Genomic DNA, 20,642 nt, shown 5'->3' with positions numbered 1-20,642 from the left:
GTAACTGTGAAGCCGTTGGTGTTAAACCCACTGGCTGGCTGCTGACATTACGCCCGACAGTCTTTATTCAGACATTACAGGCTAGTAAGATGCTCTTGCTTTTTTCTTCTTTTTTTTTTAAACATCAGGCCTCATAGCCTTTTTTTTTTTGCTCAGTGAACGCAGCGACCGGTCAGAGGTGGTGCAGACAAGGACAACATGTGCTATGACTACCAGCCGATCCAACCAATCCCCTGCGGCTCCAGTCTGCATCCGTTGCATTCCTCACAAAAAACGGAGCAAAACGCGGTCACACTGCTTGTTTTTTCTTTTTTCTTTGCTTGACCTGTAGCATGAAACAGCACTTAGAGCCCATAGCCAGAGGGCTTCAGAAAAATGGGATTCCCGGGTGGGAAGAAAATGTCTCTTTTTTAAAGTCTTTTTTATTGTTCTAAAAATGCACTTTAATATCACAGGTCCGTTTGTGCCGCAAGAGTTTTCAGTTGCACAACTGAGAATAATATGATGTTATAAAGACGAGCAGTTTGAATGTATTTGCTGCTGACTAGCCACGATAGAGCAAAGTTCAGTACATTTGCAAATACATAACACTTAGAATTCAAAAAAGTTACTTTGTTAAACTTACTAACCGGATCTGTTGTTTCAGTTTAGTGGGATTTGTATTTGATTCCAATCAACATCTGTATTTTGACAACAATTTCATTCAAAAAGTTCATTCAAGACAACGCACCAAAGTTATAACACCAGTAGGGAACCAAACTAAAGCTACGGCTCAATCAGAACAACAACCTCTGATGTAGAAATACTACTTTCTAACCCAAGTTCCTGACTGAGTGTGTCACCTTTTGTGTCTCCTCCTCACAATTGTCTGGGGCTCCACATCTCTGCCTGCAGACGTGAGTAACCTCTCCTGTATTCCAGCAACCCTCTTCCCGCCCACCTACACGCCTCCTCAACCAGGGGCACATCTTTAATTCAATGTCTTTATTCCTTTGCTGTTTACCCTCCCGTCTCTCGTTACTCCCGTGCCGTCTCGTCTTATTTCTTCATCTCCAGTCCTCCCACACTCACGTCTCTGTTCTATTTATTTCACCCGGCAGAGACCCGACCCCCGAATTCTCTGCCCCTGTGAGTTAAATTGGAGCATGGAAATAGATTTGCTTAAGTACCTGCTTTGGAATCTCCTCTGCGATGATAACTCCAGACCCCATTCCATGCCAAACTGGGAAGAAAAAGTCAACTCGTACTCATATTTCTGCTGGAAAAAGAAAAAAAAAAAAACCCACGCCATTAAAGTCAATTTCCCAAGCTTTGAAATGTAAATTATTGTCACTGGTGGGGTCACCTCTGTACATGGGGCGCTTTTCGGAAAATTTACGGGCATGTAACCTTGGGATGCATCCAATTTTGTGCTTTTCAAATGAGGCCCTCGTAAATTACAGTAAGATGAGCTGCTGTTGTTGGGATTTTCTGCTGTGCTACTTCACTGCTCCGATAGAGTCGCGCACATGTGGGGACGGGCTGACCTTTCAGGCAACATTTGCCCTCTGCACTCCAGCATTGACTTTATCCTTAGGTGAGTGTGAACTGTGCTACATCAAAGGACAGACTGGCAGAGAATAAGATTTGCTGATCAGTGGGAGAGGAAGTGGACTTCCCGCTCTGGCCAGGCCTCCCTGTGTGTCCCAATCCTCGGCAGGCGGCCGCGCTGCTGAGTTTTTAATGATGTAATCACACAGATCCACCTTGAAAAGCGCCCGTCGAAATTGTTTTAGCCCTTTTAATGGTTTCTGTTGAGCGTATGACAGGACCAATCAGTGTCCTCAGAGAAGAAAGAGGCCAGGATTTAGACAGGATTCTTGAAAACAGTGGTGGGCGGAGCTAGATCACTGCAGCGACTGGAGTTCTGTTACAGCTAGGCTGTATTTCCTCAGTCGAATAAAGTGAACACGCCCGGTCTTATTCAAATTCACCTTTTGCAGGCTCTTTCCCCCTTAGACATGTGAAATATGTCACATATGTATGTGAAACATTCCACCTGCTGCTCCAAGTTGTTTGTAACGTGTTCTTTCAGGGAGCAATAGTTCCTCCTTGTTAAAATCTCCAAAATAAAATGCCGGAAACCATTTGTGGAATTAACTGAGGATTTATTTGGTGAATTTTCTTTTAACAAACAAAAGCGTCTACTTCCAACACCAACGGCAGCACCTGAAATGAACAGACAAAACAACCACACCCCAGCTCCACAGCTCACAATCAAGCGCTGGTCGTCACCAGTATGAAAGCAATTTTTCAATTAGACTAAAATGATATGCAAATGTATTCAATGCAAAAACATATTTCAATCCTTAATAATTTTACTTCAATTTAGCTGTCTATAATTGCAAAATAATTTAAACTGTTTTACTAAATTAGTCTCAACACTCGCCCAATCCAAAGAAATCACATAATAAATCATGTGTAAACAACCTGCTGTTTTTTTCTCAGCGTGAACGCAGATGTCGTTTGTCCGTGATGAGTTGGTGACTTTTCTTCATGCTTGCCAGTGATCAAGTGGAGTCCCTGCAGCAGCCCTGTGTGCAGCAGACCGCTGATGGAAAGGTGACAGGGTCACATAGATTTGTCAGTATACAGCGTGGGTTTCAAACCATGTTTCCTTGGGGATCAATAAAAGGTCACCGTTGCAATTTGGAACACCTCTGTGTTATTCATCCCCAGAGTGAGTGACTGGAGTCCAGAGGTCACTCAGAATTCAGATGGAGAACGAGGCGGCTTAATTTCTCCCACGTGAACCCTGGCTAGGTTTGTGCTTCAGGGTTTATGTGCTGATTGTTCGTCAGCACCCAGTGAGGCTTGCATTACTGTCTACCTCAGTCCCCCATTCTGCTCACCTGTGACTAGCCAAGAGCGTGAAGTCATCAGCATAGAGTTGAAATTTCCATCTCATTTACAGAACAATGAAACGAATGACAGGAGTCACTCGTCTTATTTGATATTTGCACTGCTGCTGGTGTTCTACGACCCTGCGACAGAGGAGTCATCATCCAGACCCAAGAGGTGAGAGACTTTCCCTCTGCCCACACTGTCCAGTCTCGCGCTCCCTCTCTGTTTATGTCTCACCAGCAGCACTTAACAACCACTTCCCTTCGGTCGGACACATTGATGCAATCAGAAGTATCTGCCGAGCAGCCGGCCCAGAGGTGATGAAAACGTCCTCTGAGCGCGAGGGGTTGCCTTTTCGCTCTCACATTCTCGGGATCAGATTTTCCATTTGGAACTCTCAGAGGCGAGGAGGTGGTTAAGTTTAGACAGAGCGCAGACCCTGCTTTACCTTTGAAGAAAAAAAAAAAAAAAAAAAAAAAAACGCCCAGAAAAGCGACAGAGCTGACTTTGATGTCCCGCCCCAAATATTATTATGCGGTTAGACGCAATGAATTACTTAATCCCACAGCAAAATGCAATTAATCTGCGTGATGACAAGTGCAGACATCAAAGAAGGCCGACGCCGATGAAATATATTTTCCATTGAGATCCTGTCTGCGTCAAAAAAAAAAAAAAAAAGTTAACAGAGCTCCACGCAGTAACAATGACACAGGAGTCGCCCTCAAGGACATGACACGTACAATTGGAGCCAAACACCTTTGTCTGAGCGCGGCCTGCATGGCGTGGCCGTCGCAATTTCCATGATTGTTGAAGACGCAGAAGAATCCGCCCTGGAGCAGCTTTTGTTTTTACACATGCAGGGTGAGGTGTCTGCAATTCCTTCCCGCCCTGTCATTGTTTGTTCTGCTGTTAGGTGTGAACGTGAGCGGAGGCCAGGCAGAACTGCTGCAGCCTACGCGTGTTTTGGGAGCTTCTCTCCTGCCTGCCTGACTGTCTGACTGGCTGGCTGGCTGACTGCTGATCATATTTGGCTGCATTTAAAGGCATTGCAAAACGTGAGGTCTATTCGAACAGGCGTCAGGGTCTCGAAAAACAAGTTTCCAGGCTGCTCTGAGGTCAGTGCACGCGTGCACTGAGGCTAATGGTAGAATGCATTAAGCTTCTTTTCTGGGCAGTGTTGAGCTGAATTGGGGATGATGTCCAGGGCCACGTTTCCTCGCACGGCTCTGTCTCCCTAATTGCACCTCACGTGCAGACGTGCACCTTTTTTTTCAGTCTCTTTGCCTAAAAGTGTGTGCTGAGCTGTGCTGCGGTTGCTGCCTGCTCCACCTGGATGCGAACCAGCGAAAATATGCCCGGATGGGCAGACTGACTTGAGAGCGAGCGCTGAATATTACTGGCTGGGCGGCGGATGCACACGCGGTGAACTCTGCCGTCCAGACACTGAAGCATGCGGGGAATGAAATCCCTTTAAAAACTTGATATTGTATCATGCAGCCCGCAAAACACACAAAACAAACATCTCATTTTCCTTCCCCTGCCACACACACAAACATACACACACACACACACACGGGCCCTCTCGCTGCACTCCCTGCCTCGCCCCTCCAAAGTGGATGGATCACTCCTCTGAGTGCTTTGCACCATCAGCATTCCCCGAGGCCAGCAGTGACAGTGCACCACTGACTGTGTGACACGAGAGCCTCAGGGGTCAAATGAAATGCACACTCTTAAGTGCCACTTCGTCTTCAAGGCGTAACGGCGAGCGGAGCCGAGTCAAATATTTTTATTTTTTATTTTTTTGCAGCTACGCATGGCTGCCCCACAAATGGCTCTCCTTCCATCCCCTTTGCTCTCAGTTTATGTGGACCACGACCAGGGTGGCACGGAATGCACCACCAGCGGTTACTCTCACACTTAGTCTCTGACAACATGGGTTCTGCCTCAACCTGCTCCACAGACCTCCTTGTGTCTGTGTGTGTTTTTTCTTCCAAATTGTATTATGCTTTGACACCGTGGCGCATGTTGTGATTAAAAGGCCACACAATACAGTCACACAGCGGCTTTGCAGTTGACAGGGGGAGTTTGTTTTTTTGCTGGCGTGATGATGGAGGGGCGGCTGCTCCCTGCTGCTGATGAGCGGCTGAATGAGAGAGGAGCTGTCATCACGGCCGGCCTAAAAGAGGAGGAGGGCGAGGAAGAGGAGGAGGAAGGAGCGGGGAAGGGCAGGCGGGTGTAAATGGCTGGAATCGAGGAACCGGCGTGAGACGATGTGTTGAAGTGGGACAAGGTGTCAGCATGCTGACAGAAGGGCTGACGGAGGAGACGAGGTCCCCGGAGGTCAGAGGGGAACTTACATGATGTAAAAAGAGGAGGGCAGGTGGAGCGCTCGCAACCGTGTGATAAAACACTGGTGCCGGGCTGCTGTGAGGCCAGAGGGAAACGCTTCAGGCGCTCTGGGGAGACGCGACGTGACGACAAGCTCAGCGGCGTTCCCGCAATCAGGAGACCATTACACTTTCTGTTACGCACTGTGTCGGACAACCGCGTCACGGGGGTGACGGCACGTCTTCAGACTTCCACTGGGAGTCAGGGAGACTCTTTCAACTCGTGTGGCTGCTGTCTAATGCCGTTGAGATTGTAACAAAGCCAAGGAATAATCAGTCTGCATGCGAGAAGTTTTGTGTTAGATGAAAATCAAGGTTGTAGTGCTCCAATCTAGTGGTGTTGATTTTAGCACTAGCAAATGTTATTTCGTTTTTTTTTATTTTTTTTATAATTATGATTATCGCCCACCCCAACACATCTTCAACTTTTCACATTGTGTTCTTTATTCTCAGATCTCTTTGTCCCTGATTTGTGACTTACCAGCGAGTACAGCCCGCAGTTATGGAGAAATAAGGAGGTCTGATTTGTGACTTTGAACCAGCGAGTACAGCCCGCAGTTATGGAGAAATAAAAGAGTTTGAAAAGTTTCAAGTTGGGCATAAATGAACAAAGATGACGTTAGTTTAGAGTGACAGATTATGTAATGACTGCAGTAATAGACAGATGTCTAAACCTGGAAGGTAACCGTCGGTTTTGGTCCAGACATATATATTTTTTAGCTATTTTCTCAAAAACAATCAGTCACTCAATCAATCAATCAGTCAGTCAATCAATCAATAAAACAAACCAACAAACAAAACATCAATAGCTCCTAAAAAAAATGTCTTGAAACACATGTAATTGCCCATGTAATCAGATTACCTGAGACATTTTCATTGATTTAGCATCAACATTTGCTCCAGATACCCAATCTTTTGCAAGTGAACACTTGTAATGATTACTTCCTGTCTTACTTACTAATTTCACAGTAGATTCTCGCTGGCTTACTATTATCAATACTGCATTTCTGTTTAGATTTCAGGCCCACTCAGGATTTGTGGTATTGATTTAAGAAAAGAAAAGAAAAAAAAATAGTCTCATAGCACCTCCTATTGGTTAGTGGTGCAAAATGCACGTGGGGCTGCGCCACAAAATGAACTTAAATTACCTTGGCACACACAGCGGAGGGGGAGGGAGACGGTGTAAACCACAATATGTTGAAAAATGCAGTTAAAAAAATAATCCATAAGTTGAAAGTCTAATGGTGCAAAGTAAATAATGAAATGGAGAAACAAAACCTCATTGTTTTGGTTATGAGTGTCTGGATTGAAACTTGCACAGCTGGTAAACATCTTCAGGTTAAACCGATACCAAGCTAAAATTCCTTTTAAAAGTAACCACAGATGTCCAGGTATCTCTCTATTTCTTTATTTTTATTTATGAATACAGCCGTCGGTGCCGCTTTAAAGTAAAGTGATAGACCTTGATTGACAAAGGATATACACATGCATGTAACCTTTGCCCTATGACATCTGGGAGAGGCTCCAGTAACCTCCACACAACCCGGGTTGCTGGAGAAAGGTATAGAAGATGGATGGATGGATGGATGAGGCACTCACTCTTAAGGTATCAGCAGCAGAAAAAGCTGCTCTAATTAACGTGAAGGCACAGAAACTTGTGGATGTCATGGCATCAAACTTCAGTTGGTTAAAAAAAAAATGGAATAAAGGTGGATTTGCTTTTCTCATGCTGCAACCATTTTTGTCATTCTTTTCTAATTATGTTGTTATTATAAAAAAAAATACTTCATACTCATAGAGACAGTCATAACACAATTGTAACCATACGCATTTAAGGGAAAAATGTACTGTGTTTATTTATAATTACACTTCTATTTTGTCTGTGTTGTTCCCCCCCCCTCCCCTCCCTCCCATTTGCACAGACTGCACTGCATACAGTGCTTCGAATCGCTCGCCGATGTCGCCGATAGCAAAATCCCGGCAGGAAAGCTAATCGAAGGCAGAGAACAGCGAACAGTCAGACGGAACATGGCTCTGTCCAGGGGCTTGAGATGCTGTCAGAGGGTCTTCTCCTGGATACCCGTGCTAATCATCACCGCCGTGGTGTTGTGGTCTTACTATGCCTACGTCTTTGCGCTATGTCTTTGTAAGTATGACACTCTCGTTTTATTTGTATCTGGAGTTTATTTTTTTGGACTGCGTAGCCGCAGACGTCGCAGACTGCCGCACAGTCGTGTTGACAAAACACCGCCGGTCCGCATCAAAGAGGAGCTAGCAAAGTAGGCGGAAGTGCCGCTGAGTGGGCGCCTTTCTTTACGATTGCACGTTACATTTACTCTTAGAATCAAGGCGATTCGGGGTATTTGTCACTGTTCACTCCCCGCCAGTTTGCGGCGCCTTGCCTACAGGTCGGTTATTGATACAAAGAGCCTTTGGTCGGCTAGTCACGGTAGCCTGGATTCGCTCCAGTCAAACCGGTGTTTCACGTAAGCAAGAAAGAAAAATCGGCATGAGTTTGTGTGTGTTCAAACATTTCCCGTTGCTTTCTTCGCAGTCACACTTAACAACAACCTAGAAAAGGGTAAGTTCACAGCTTAAATCGAACCTTTTATTAACCCCACAGTAAATCAGTTCAAGCTCTGTAGATAATGGTGACCCCTCTCTCCCCTCCCCAGTGGCCTACCTTCTAGTGTTTCATGTCTGCTTTGCTATGTTCTCGTGGACCTACTGGAAGTCCATATTCACTCCTCCTGCAGCACCGTGCAAAAAGGTATTCTGAGCGGGACTTTTTTTTTTGCCATTGGTTTTAAAGTTAAACACAAAGCAAATGTGACTCGGGGTTTCTTGCTCCAGTTTCAGCTGTCATACTCAGACAAGCAGAGGTACGAGATGGAGGAAAGACTAGACGCACAAAAGCAGATCCTGGTTGACATTGCAAGGAAGCTGCCCATTTATACCAGAGCTCAGTCTGGAGGTATGTTGTCATTGCATAGCCGTTTGTAATTACTCTGTTCACAGTTATCTCAAAAGCACATCCTTCCATCTTCAATAAACTGACAGTGTCTTGGTAGAAACGCTCAGGCTATTAGCTATGTGCGCACTCCCGAGCATCTTCACGCACAGTAATCAGCCAATGCAGCTTTTTTTATTAGTGCTGACCACCCAAACCAGGTTCTGGGTGGCCGGAAGTGCTTTGGTGCTCAGCTCAGATGTCATTCATTCAGCTGGTCGTTGCTCTTCCCCTCCAGCTATCAGGTTCTGCGACCGGTGCCAGGTGCTGAAGCCCGACCGCTGTCACCACTGCTCCGTTTGTGAAACGTAAGTCGGCCTTTCCTGTGGTCATTAGGAGGGTGTCGCTTCGTCTGAAAGGACACACGAGTGGTCTGTCGGGGTTATTAAGAGCAATCACCAAAGCTCTCTCAGAACACTCGAGGAGCGAAGTGTATTTAAATTTGGACTAAAGGAAAAAAGAAATGAAGACCAGAAGAGAATTGCTGAAAACACTTGATGTCAAGTGTGAATGCATTTACATGATTGTTTTTCTTTTAAAGATGTGTCTTAAAGATGGACCACCACTGTCCCTGGTAAGATGTCATTTGCAGGATTTTTTTTTTTCTCATTAAAAGCAACTTCATCCTTAATTTGTTTAATGTTTGTAACTGTTTTTGTTTCAGGGTGAACAACTGTGTGGGCTTTGCCAACTACAAGTTCTTCCTGCTCTTCCTCTCGTACTCCATACTCTACTGCGTATTCATCGCAGCGACGGTCTTTCAGTATTTTCTCAAATTCTGGGTGGTGAGTGTGACAACTGATCAATATTGTAACACGTCTGACGATGGCATTATTTGCCAAGAATGTATTTCTCCCATTAGCAACAGAGACCCGAAGTCTCTGTAATCATTTGGCGCTTTTGAAGAGCTCCTGTATATATTGACCCCCCATTGCCCCTGTTGTCCTGCTTCTCTCCTCCAGGGGGACTTGCCCAACGGGCCTGCAAAGTTTCATGTTCTCTTCCTCATGTTTGTGGCACTCATGTTCTTTGTCAGTCTCATGTTCCTCTTCAGTTATCACTGTTGGTTAGTGGCAAAGAACAGATCCACTTTGGGTGAGGCCTCAACAGAAAACCCTGCTGCTGAATAATTATTATTTAACACTAATTTTATTCTTACACTAATATTTAAAGTTTGATGACTTACACTGATCTTGTCTTTCAGAGGCCTTCTCAGCACCTGTTTTTGTCAGTGGACCTGACAGAAATGGATTTAATGTAGGTTTACGCAGAAACTTGCGGCAGGTATTTGGAGAGAATCGGAGGATGTGGTTCATCCCTGTTTTTACAAGGTGAGTCGATTCGGACACCAAGGCAGTCTGTGCTATGCATTTTCCACCCTATATTGTAAACGTTTTTTAAAATATCACACACAAAATAAGATGTACTACTGTGAATACAATTAATTGAATAATAGACACAGAGGGGCCAGATAAGTGACACGGCTTGTCTTCAGAATACACTATTGTGTTCAGCACTGGTTAAAAATCAGAACAAGTCATGAGATTTAAAAGTGGTCATGACTTTCTTAACATGCGTTCATCATCCTTTGCGCAACAACGTGGCAGCCAAGGGAACGGTCACTACTTCCCCCTGAAGAATCACACCTCCGAGTCCCACAACCCGCTTTTAGCAAACGAGGACATGTGGGAGGAGTCTGGCGAAGGCTCTGACGAAGAAAGTCTGGGTGAGTCACCTAAATTCTCTTTCACTGTCTCGCTTCAACTTCTGCATACCTTGTGTAGCTTTACACGTGATACGTTCCTTCATGCAACAAAATAACTAAGATAATAATAATAATAATAATAATAATAATAATAATAATAATAATAATAATAATAAGATAATGGGTTCATTGTCGGTTAATACAGGAGGCACATAATTGTGGGTCAGCTTTTTATAGTAGAGGAAGTTGAGTCTTATTTAATTAAACATATGGTTGATTCTGTAGTCTGTGGAGCTCCTAGGTTTTATGCAGGAAACTAACTACCACATTTAAATGAATTGGAATAGTAGTGAAAAATCCAACTATAATAAATCCAACTATAATTCGCGGCATTGTACAATCATATTGTAACAGCTCTTCTAGAAGCCAGTAAACCTCTCTGTAGACCTCAAAAGAAGGGAAAAGTTAGGCCTGGTGGAATACTTAGGTGGCTGATAAGCCTAGACAGGGTCCTATTTTTGAACATAAAAAGCATACAAATGCAAAATACAAAATATGCTGTACGCCACATTAGCAGAAATGAGCAAACTTTGAGGGCTGACTCCATGGCCAAGAAGCTTTTTCTTAAAAATACCAAAGCCTTTTGGAAGGAGGTGAAGTTTGTCAATAACTTGCCAGCTCTCCTTACCGAGCAGAATAATAACGGAGTCTCTGGGGCAAATGCAATTGCTGCACTCTGGCAGCAGCATTGCAATAAACTTTTTAACTGTGTCCCATCTGAATTTTATCTAGTAGACAATGTTGAAGGTGTGAGCACAATCAAGACCCATGAAGTGTATAGACTTATCCAAAACTTATCAAGTCAACAAGTCCACAGGTATGGATTCTATCTCTGCTGAACACCTAATGATTACTAGTCCTAGGCTAGCTCCTCTCCTTGCGCTGTGCTTTACTGCCTCCATGGTTCATGGCTATCTTCCAGACTCCATGGTGTCAGTGCTTCTGGCCCTGTCATCAAGGATAAAGCAGGGAATGTGAGCAGTTCAGATAATTATAGATACAGATATTACAGACCCATTGCCCTCGCTGGTGTTCTGTCTAAAGTTGTTAAAACACATCCTTCTGGAAAGAGAGTTCATTAATTAGCTCTGCAGATAATCAGTTCGGTTTTAAACCTAAGCATGTGTATTTATATTCTAAAGGAACCATTGACTGGCTACAAAAGGAACAACTCCTCAGTATTTATGTGCTTCTTAGATGCTTCCAAGACATTTGATCGTGTTAACCATGGAAAGCTATTTAAAAAATTGAGCGAAGCAGGCATTCCCAAATACATTGTAAGAATCCTTTTGTATTGGTATGCACACCAGACAATGCAAGTGAAAGGGGATGATTGTGTATCCGGCCCTTTCCAAGTCAGCAATGGAGTCAGGCAAGGGAGCGTCCTATCTCCTATTTTATTTAATGTTTATACGAACAGTCTATCAGAACAGGTAAAAATGTGTAAAACTGGCTGTGTGGTTGGTGGTACAGTTGTGAACCATCTAATGTACGCAGATGATTGTGTTCAACTTAGCCCAAGCTCAGCCGGTTTGCGGCAGCTCCTTAATGTGTGCTCCAAATATGGGGAGCTACGGGACATAAAATACAATAATTCCAAGAGTGTCGTTGTGATTTCCAGGACAATTGAGGACAGATTGGCTGGTTTTCCCTGACTTTAAGTTGGCTGGTCATGTTTTGAATATATGTAGCCAGGTGAAATATCTTGGTCATGTGATCACCGACACGCTAACTGATGACGAGGACATTTTTCGACTGCGTCGTGTGCTCTATGTGCAAGCAAATGTACTGAGCCGTAAATTTGGTAGTTGCTCTGATGGAGTGAAACTGACTCTGGTCAAGGCTTACTGCACGCCACTCTACACTTGCGCATCTGTGGTCAAATTACAAGAGAGCGAGCTTCCAGAGACTACAAGTTGCGTACAATGACTGTCTAAGGACACTGCTAAAAAGGCCCAGATGGACCAGTGCCTCGGAAATGTTTGTGTCTGCTCGAGTGAACACTCTGCAATCTGTGTTAAGGCTTATGATGTCTGAGTTCAGTTGTCTCGGGCCTGTCCAACATTGGGTACAGTGCCACACGCTGTACATCACAGTTCTGGAAACACTGCAACGCGTGCCTTGTAAATGGGGGTCGCTAGATGACCCCGTGCTGTATTCTTTTTTTTTTTTTTTTTTGCTTGATTGATGTTTGTTTTTTGTTTTTTCCAATCTTGTGAACTGGACCTTGAGTCTGTTAATAAAATAAATAAATAAATAAATGAATATCTCAGCATCCAAACTCGTTCATCCGAAAACTCAAGTGTAGCTTTTCCTCTGAACCAGCGTTTGACCGGACAATATTCTGCTACCACCTGGTGGTGAAATTTAAGTCCAATGATTAACGGCAACATGCTAATGTTATAAATGATATAATAAGATGATTTTTGTTCTCCCCCTAGGTGAGAGCCAGGATCCCTCTGTGACCATTGAGTTGGAAGAGTAGCGATTGAAAGAAGGACCACGTCAAACTCGTCGAGGTGATGTGTATTCATATCACACACACACACACCGCGTTCCATGAGGCATTCCAGATTACGTGGATGGACGAGAGATGAGATCTGAGGGGGGACCAATGGTGGATGAGGACCTTCGCTGGGAGGCTCGCTGGCACTTTTGTCCTGATTGCTTCACATGATGAATCCCAGGGGAGCTCGACCGGAAAACAACCAGTAGCGTCACCTCAGATCTGTCAGATATTACAAAGCACTAAGTGTATTCAAGTACAATTTTTTGAAAGTACTTGTCCTTTACTTGAATATTTCCTTTCTGTTCTTACTTCATGATGGGAGGCAAGACACTGTACCTTTATTTCCTTGCAGTTATAATATAGCTGCTGTTGAGCGTGGCACTGCAGGTGCAGATTCACGAGGAAGGTTTAACAGCAAAAACATTTTTATTTCACCAGGTATTTAATTATTAAAGATCTGTAGCTTTTACAAGGCACAGCTACGTTAAACAATGGATAGCACTGATACATACGACTTGTCATTTTGGGATTTTCTTTAAGATTTTATCATTCTGCACTTTTCTTTTAATATCAATATCAATGCTGAAATGTTAGTTAGAATGAGTTGCTCCTGTCAAGTTTAGAAGATCTGGGTTCTTATCATCCCCCCCCCCTTCACCGCCACCTCATTAACACGAGACATCTGTTAGATATGGTACCATGGGTGGGATATTTTCCTCACACTGCTCCTGTGAAGGCACCGCTGGGGGATTGCAAATTGCTGTCATATAGGCAACCTCTGCATCGGCATCGTCTTTATTGATTTTTCTCTCTTTTTGCGCTGCCCGTGGCGGTGTGGGGTTTACAGTGTTGCACCTTTGAACCGTTTGCGACGACGCCGTTGCGCAATTTTCCTCCTCCGGCCTCATTCGGGGTCTTACAGCACACTCGTACGTTTTTTTTAACGCGTTTCTTTTCACAATAAAAGTAAATAATGTAAACGTACCAATGCACCACACCTGACCTCCACCCTCATCCATTTGTCCTCCTCGTACCGTGGGAGTCCGTGTCCGCCCAGAATATATCCAGCGCCACCGTCGTGAGTGGACCGTGCCAAAATGATTGGCGCCTGCTAATGAACTGACCTCTCGTGGCAAAAAAAAAAAAAATCACTTTAATGTCGCATACGCGAGGACGCGATCGCAAATGTCCCCGTGACGGACGTGTACTGGAAGCAGCATCGCAGCAACTTGGCTGCAGCCCATCAGGATTAATGCTCGCTGACGTCTGAGCTTAACCGCAGACCATGATGTGTGTATCATTTTGTTTTCCGTCAAGCCATATCATGAGTGAACTGTACATCCTAGAGTCGCGCGGCTTCGGCGTCACGGCTGACTTTAAAATGATGCATTTTGATCTCGTGGTATTGGAAACAGGTGAGCATCACTACTTTTTTATTGTAGCATGTTTTCCATCGCTCGAGCGATTTCACTTCTGTTTGGATGCAGTAAAAGGAACTGAGGTGAAATCAATGTGGCACAAAATAATGTTTTTGGACTTGGCGATGGTTCCTGTTTTGTTTTTTGTCTATTTCTAGGGTAGCTGTGTGTGTGTGTGTAAATGACGACTGATCCTCATCCACTGGTTGGTGCAGGTAATTGGTCCTCTGTAATATGTTGAACCTGGGTGTTTTTCTACTTGTGTTTATGTATTTGAAACATTTTTAATACCAATGAAGCAGATTTTTCTCAGTGGGAGTGTTTGTTTAGTCCGTGTTCAGTCCGCTAAATCCTGAGTGAGTGAGATAACGTGTTTATTCAGTCTCGTCGAACGCTGGGCCTTCGCCAAACCTCAGAGCTTGTTTGATCTCAACATTTGCTTCTTCATCTTTTAAGAATTTCTTTTTTTTTTTTTTAATTTCCTTTTCTACTTTGTGGGGTAAGCCAAATCCAATGCAGCTTGGGTCTGACAAATGTACATCATAACATATTGTTGATTAAAAGTGTATAGTTTGATGGAGAGCATGGTAGAAAACGGTAGAAACCATCTGGGTGTCTTTCATGCAGTCTTGTGTCTATTTATTGTTTCAAACCTCAGCTGTTTCTCTGTGTATTAAGTTTACTGATTCACTACTGCTGCAGGCAGTGTCTGTATATTTGTGCCCCAACAAGCAACACTTAAAATACTGTTATCGTTGCTATGTGCTTTTAACCACTGACAGCGTATTTATAACCTGAAGAAAGCAGGACAAATTCTACCCATTTGAGTTTAGGACTTTTTCACTGGAGAGACTGTTGCTGCCCCCCCCCCCCGTCCCTCCCCCCGCCCCCTTCCCTCCTTCCCTCTCCCCCTCCGTCCTTCTCGCGTGGGACACCAGAAGTACTGAGTCAATTCCATTTGTTTCTTGTACGTTAACAAATATAAATTCTTTATTTTCCTTCAGATGTTGTAACATGCAAAATAAAATCATCAGAGTTCAACCATTACATAGCTCAGTGTCTCTTGGCTTTCTTTTAGCAGGAGTATACGCAGCAAAAAAACAGAAAGCAAAATAGAATAAATATGATCTGTCCGATTAAATCTGGGAACTTTGGAGATAGAAGCAGTTGGTGTTTTTTTTGGCACAAGGACAACAAAAGATACAGTGAAACAAAATGAGCAAAATATACCCAGCGCACTTTGAAGATTTGTGTCCCTCGCTGTGACCTCTGATTAGTCGGTGCCAAAGTACCTCTGTCCGAAATGTGTTGGAGCCACTTGATGAACCTCTGTGGTCAAGATGGTGATGTCTGGAAACTCCTGGATGATAGACTTAGCACCTGAGTGAGAAAAAGGAAACACCGTAGGGATTAGACTGAAGAAATACCGTGTTTAATATTGACTGAAAACATGTAAATCAATGAGAAGATCAGTGTCAGTCTTAACTGCACTTAAAGATACTAAAACTATCATGCACTGATTCATGGAGATGAAGGAATGGCCTAAAATGTGCTGGTTCTTTGAGGTCTTTATTGCTCTGAGCAGAGGAATGAAAACTGAGTCCTCCCAGGTAAAGGTTTTTTACGTGACATTCCCTTCAAGTTTTTCATGTTTTAAATACTTTGAGCCAGTTTGAGAAGCCACAATCAAAGAAGGGTGAAGGAGTAAAGAGATCTCTGAGGTGGGGGGAGGGGTGGACACGTAAAGGTGCCTACACACTGAACGCGTCAAGCGCAGGGTGGCGTCAGCGCAGCCATTCGTTGTGTATGTGCGACGTCGGCGCAAGAGCGCAACGCCGCGCAGAGAGCAGAGCGTCGCGCAAGGGTGGCGTTTGACGCCTTGACGCTCAATTTAAATCGGGCATCAATGCGCTGTAATGACATCTAGGGGCGGCCAATAGGAGAGCAGCCGGCTCCGGGGGGAGAAAGTGCCCAGATGCACAGCACGGCACCAGTTGTTAAATATGTGTTAAAACTTCTCTACATCGAACTGCGCCTGACAATATATGAACATAAAGTGGTTGTTTTTCTCATATATATTCGGGTCGGGACATTATCGCGTTGATTCCCATTTTATTTTACACTCCAGAGTCTAGACAACACGGAACGTACTTTGCACGGGTTTTCGGCAAAACTGACAGCGAAGCACTGAGTAGCAAGCGGGAGGATGTTGTGTGCAAATGGTGGGACAACGGGATTTGGTTCCACCGCAGTTATTCAAGCCTCCGGTGCCGCCTGAATGCAAAACACGTAGCACCTGGTACGAGCACCGGACCAACCAAGCAGAGTCGCCAACCCGATACATATTTTTAAGCTAGTCTTGAGTCCCAGAACTCGGTGTCATATCAAATGTTACACTCGGGACACTGCGAGACAAGTTTTCCCTTCGTTTTCCCTCACTACTGCTCGATCGCGAACTGGCGCCTTGCTCTGCGTCGGGCCACTTTTTTCAGAACCGGCTGCTCTCCTATTGGATGCGCCGAGGTGTCGTCACAGGGCGTTGACGCCAGGTCTGCGCCTGCTTGCGCCGTACCGCGCGTCAGACCGTGTCATTTGTAACTTTGTGCCAGTACTAATTAAAAAGAAAAAAAAAAAAAAAAAGCTCTGCTGCCTGAAGTGCCGAGTCAAAACAACAGCGGCATCGAACAGCGTCGTTCTCAGCTGGTGTCCTGTCTGAACTCGGCGGCGGCGGCGGAGCAGGAAGTGGGGTAGCCGGGGAGGCTGGGAGACTTGCTGGGAGAGCTGGCTGGGTAAACAGAAGCAAATTGGTTGCGGGCCTGCCGGTGGTGTTTGTCGTACCGTGAGGTGTGGAGAAGAGGCTGAGGAGAATGATGTGTCGGGGCTGGACGCCGTGCTCGATCAGCACCTTCACTGCCTCGATAACCGTGTTCCCTGTACCTGAAGACACACACACACACACACGCAGGCATAGACCGTAATAACAGACTTATTCATGTGTAATTACTGGAATATAAGAGTGAATCAGAACCTGCAAATGATACTCAGCTGTTTGCTATTGAGCACATGTGTCTGAGCTCCGTGTACGCTTTTCACTTCTTTTCAGATTATTACTTTTAAAATAAATAAATATAATATAATACATATATGTATATGTATATAAATATACACACATAAAACATCTATTCTTTTGGCATTCATAGCACATTTTAAGTGATTTTGGAGGTTGACAAATCAGGCCTATTAAAGTTAATTATTTGTGATGTCACAATTAACACGTGACCTCCACCTAGACCATTTCTTCATAGAATGCAGTTTCCTCTGTCTGGAGAATTTGTGTGTGTGTGTGTGTGTGTGTGTGTGTGTGTGTGTGTGTGTGTGCGCGCGAGCGAGAGAGAGAGAGAGAGAAAAAGCTGCCTTTTGACACTGGGAACGAAGGCCATTAGGATACTATTTTTGTTGGGCCTCATTATGTTATTCAGCAGCTTGCTGGCCATTTCCCAGGCAGTGTATAATTTACCCCATGAAAGCTGTAATTATGGGAACAGTGTGAATGGGCCGGCATGGTGTGGAAATGCAGACGCAGCAGTTGAAGGTCAGAATGAATAAATACATGAAACTTTCTGCATTTGCACAAAAATAGATACCTCTTGACATTTGTGGGCGACTGAAGGCAGCCGACGGGGCGTTCAGGCGTCCCTTACTTACTGAGGATGGGGTACATGAGCAGGACTTTTCTTCTGTATACGTCTGGGGGGAACTTGGCGTAGTAGACTTTGGCTTTCTGCGTCTCCTCGTCGCTCTGGATGAGGATCTTGCCGATGCGTATGGAGCGGCAGCAGTCGCGCAGGCCCTGCTCCATGGCCTCACCTGTGGCGGCACACATTGAAATGCGCAAATTTCATCGTCGTGTTAATTGGGTTAGCGTTGTGGCCCGAGCTACTTCACGTCGCCCGTTCTTTCGTTCGTGCGGCAGTCGAACGCGAAACATTACGGCGACTTTGCACTGCTGCTGCCTGCAGTTTATGGGAAAAAAAAAAAACAACAAAAAAAAGGCAGCATAATTAGAAAGGCCTCATTAAAGCTGCAAGTGAAAGAACAAATGAGTGTCCCTGCCGCTCGGTGAAGTGCACTCATCCATCTCAAGGTCCCATTTCACGTCATTGTGCTGCGAAACTTCCATTAGGCATTCAACTGATCACTCAAAGTCGCAGCGAGGAGAAATCTGAATGAACGCTGGCGCAAAATAAACGGCTCGTCAGTAAATTCTGCACCGAGTGTGCGGTGTGTCGACTCTGCACGCGGGCCTGTATTCCTGCAGTCACAAGCAAAAGAATTTGGCTCGGTGGGCGAGGCACAGCAGGTTTGAACTCACCGCTTCTCATTATGCTGACTCCACAGTTGCCCCTTTCAAATTTCACACCTTCGTACTTGTATCCTAGAGCCGACAAAAAGCAGGTGCAAAGTTGTATCAACAACAAGCCCACCCAATGATACATTCTTCTTCTTTTTTTTCAATTAGCCAAATCATAACAAGTTAAATTGATGTGGAAGCTTCAAACTTTAAACCGTTATCCTCACCTGTCGGCGTGGTCACAGTGCACTCAGAGTAAGGCAGCTGGTTCAAACCCTCTTCGACCACTAGTCTGATCTGTCATTGGGGGGGGGGATGCAGGCAAGAGATGTGAGCTTACCGACAGAGAGGTGGCGGTATGAAGTTTGCGGAGTGCAGTACTGAGTCACGGTGAGTCATCTTACCAGTCGATCAGCGCAAAACACAAAGTCTCCTCTGCTAGTTGATCTGAAAATATCAATATAGACTTGAATACATTGTTTAGCCTGTGTTTTCAATTAGTAGGTTTGCAAAAAGCCATTATTTCCTCATGTCAATCCATTCAACTAATCTTCCATCACTGCGTCTCCTGCACTCGGGGTCACAGGTGTGCTGGAGCCAATCCCAGCTGTCTATTAAGTGTAATAGCTTTACCTGACTGAACATGATTTTATAGCAGTTGCTTTGTTGTCAACACCGTAACAAAGCAAAACAGGATTTCTTTTTTTTTTTTTTAAACACTGGCACAAGTTGTTTTTTTCAATACATTTTTAAAGAAACTGTACTTATACTTGCCATAATTAGTATTTTGATCAAGTAATTATCCTCTACATTATAATCAATAGAAATATTTCATTCAGGCAGGCGTCAGTGAAGCTATTGATTAAACAGGTTTATGTTGTAGTAAACAGTCAACATTTGTTCTTGTTTGAACTTTAGACATAAGACTTAAGACAAAACAACAAAAGAAAACGTTTCGCAGAATGAAGCGGTATGAAATAAAGGGGATCGGCTATAATCTAAAGTTCCTTGTTTTTTCTATGATGACAAAAAAAAATGACAGATTCTGGAGTTAACGCTCCTGTTATGACTGAGTCATAAACACGCATGTTGGACGCCCTGTGTGCTTACTGATTACTCATTTAAAAAGTAATCTGATTGATTAGTTAAGTACTATGTTTCACAAGTAATCAATTACTAATTACCAATTACTTCAGTTAAAAAAAAAAGAGAGAGGATAAAGTAGCAGTTGCTCAGTGCTTTGGAATTATTATGCAGTGCATCCGGATACTTTCGAAGTTGAGAACGTCCTCCCTGCACATAACGTACAACGAACCAACCGATTCTTTGATTTTAGCCTAGATTAACTCAAAATAATGTTTTTTTTTTATTATTATTTACGGCATATCAATGACGTTGCAGGCATGGCTGCATCGTTGTTCTTGGTTGTTTTTCTAAATTTCAGACATTTTGTGGATAAGACATTTTTAGCTTGCAAAATATTTTGGAAAGTAATTATGATATAATTACCAGTTTTGCTACAGTAATCCCGTTACATGACCCAATTACTCAAAAAGTAGTTTACAGAGGTGCATTACTTTGTAATGGATTACTCGCCAACACTGATCACGGTGAGATCATTTGACATTATTATCCCACACCTTTTACACAACATGAAGGACAGTGCGATACTGCAGTTGAAGTCAGGAGGAGTTTATGACTCACTTGTCTCTGATTATAGTCTGTAATTCACGGATCTGGTCATTCAGGGGGAGCAGCTTGAGCTGAGGTCCGATGTTATCTTGGTTTACAGCATGTATGGTGCCATCGCCTGCCTCAGGGGCGGGAAGCACCGCGGGGACGCTGCTGCTACTGCTGCTGCTGCTACTGCTGCTGCTGCTATTAGCAAAACGGACCTGCTTCATTGGGTGCTCCTGGCCACTGTTGACACTGCTCAGCTGTTGGTTGTGGCATGGCATCTTGTTGTGCGAGATGTCAGGGGTCTCCCTAAGACAGCGTCCCAAAGACAGCCTGTGACTGATCGCTCGGCTCGCACGCTGTCACACAAAGCAGACGACAGACAACGTGTTCTTCCTTTAGCTCCCCGTTGCTTTAAGGTGAATGTCACCGATTTGTACAACTTTACAAAGACGTTCTACTCATGAGCGAACACGTTCACAAACCTTGAGCTACTCAACCGCGAAAGCGCCGTCAAAATCACGCTTCTTCTTTTTTTAAATCGAGCAAGCCGAAGGATGCGTTTGCAAAAAAAATATCTGAGACAAGTAAAGCTGCTTACTTGCTAGCGTTGACACTTGCGCCGACGTCGACGGAAATGAC

At 44.3% G+C, this 20,642-nt stretch overlaps 2 protein-coding genes across 3 annotated transcripts; one reads left to right on the top strand and one right to left on the bottom strand.

The window, feature by feature from the left end:
- Positions 1-7,276: 7,276 nt before the first annotated feature.
- On the top strand, positions 7,277-12,826 carry zdhhc15b (zDHHC palmitoyltransferase 15b). Its single transcript, XM_076032856.1, has 11 exons — positions 7,277-7,416; positions 7,825-7,851; positions 7,946-8,040; positions 8,124-8,244; positions 8,519-8,588; positions 8,822-8,854; positions 8,945-9,065; positions 9,243-9,375; positions 9,485-9,611; positions 9,888-10,006; positions 12,487-12,826. Exons 1-11 carry the CDS (start codon positions 7,299-7,301, stop codon positions 12,528-12,530), a joined length of 1,008 nt encoding a protein of 335 aa, XP_075888971.1. The 5' UTR covers positions 7,277-7,298; the 3' UTR covers positions 12,531-12,826.
- Positions 12,827-14,929: 2,103 nt separating this feature from the next.
- uprt (uracil phosphoribosyltransferase (FUR1) homolog (S. cerevisiae)) lies at positions 14,930-20,640 on the bottom strand. Of its 2 annotated transcripts, none has more exons than XM_076032857.1 (8): positions 20,486-20,640; positions 20,028-20,359; positions 18,728-18,770; positions 18,551-18,620; positions 18,345-18,407; positions 17,678-17,839; positions 16,811-16,909; positions 14,930-15,352 (listed from the first exon to the last, which is right to left on the bottom strand). In XM_076032857.1, the coding sequence occupies exons 2-8, from the start codon at positions 20,279-20,281 to the stop codon at positions 15,246-15,248; spliced, it is 798 nt and encodes a 265-aa protein (XP_075888972.1). In that variant the 5' UTR covers positions 20,282-20,359; positions 20,486-20,640; the 3' UTR covers positions 14,930-15,245. The 2 variants fall into 2 exon arrangements, with proteins under 2 accessions (XP_075888972.1, XP_075888973.1); XM_076032858.1 differs by having other exon boundaries at positions 20,028-20,309; positions 20,486-20,636.
- Positions 20,641-20,642: the final 2 nt, after the last annotated feature.

Source organism: Nelusetta ayraudi, unplaced genomic scaffold, assembly GCF_046127955.1.
Source record: "Nelusetta ayraudi isolate G7.1 ecotype Tasmania unplaced genomic scaffold, CSIRO-AGI_Nayr_v1 ptg000039l, whole genome shotgun sequence".
NCBI classification, from domain to species: domain Eukaryota; kingdom Metazoa; phylum Chordata; class Actinopteri; order Tetraodontiformes; family Monacanthidae; genus Nelusetta; species Nelusetta ayraudi.
The sequence above is the reverse complement of the archived record's forward strand: the minus strand, read 5'-3'. Positions and strand labels throughout refer to the sequence as shown.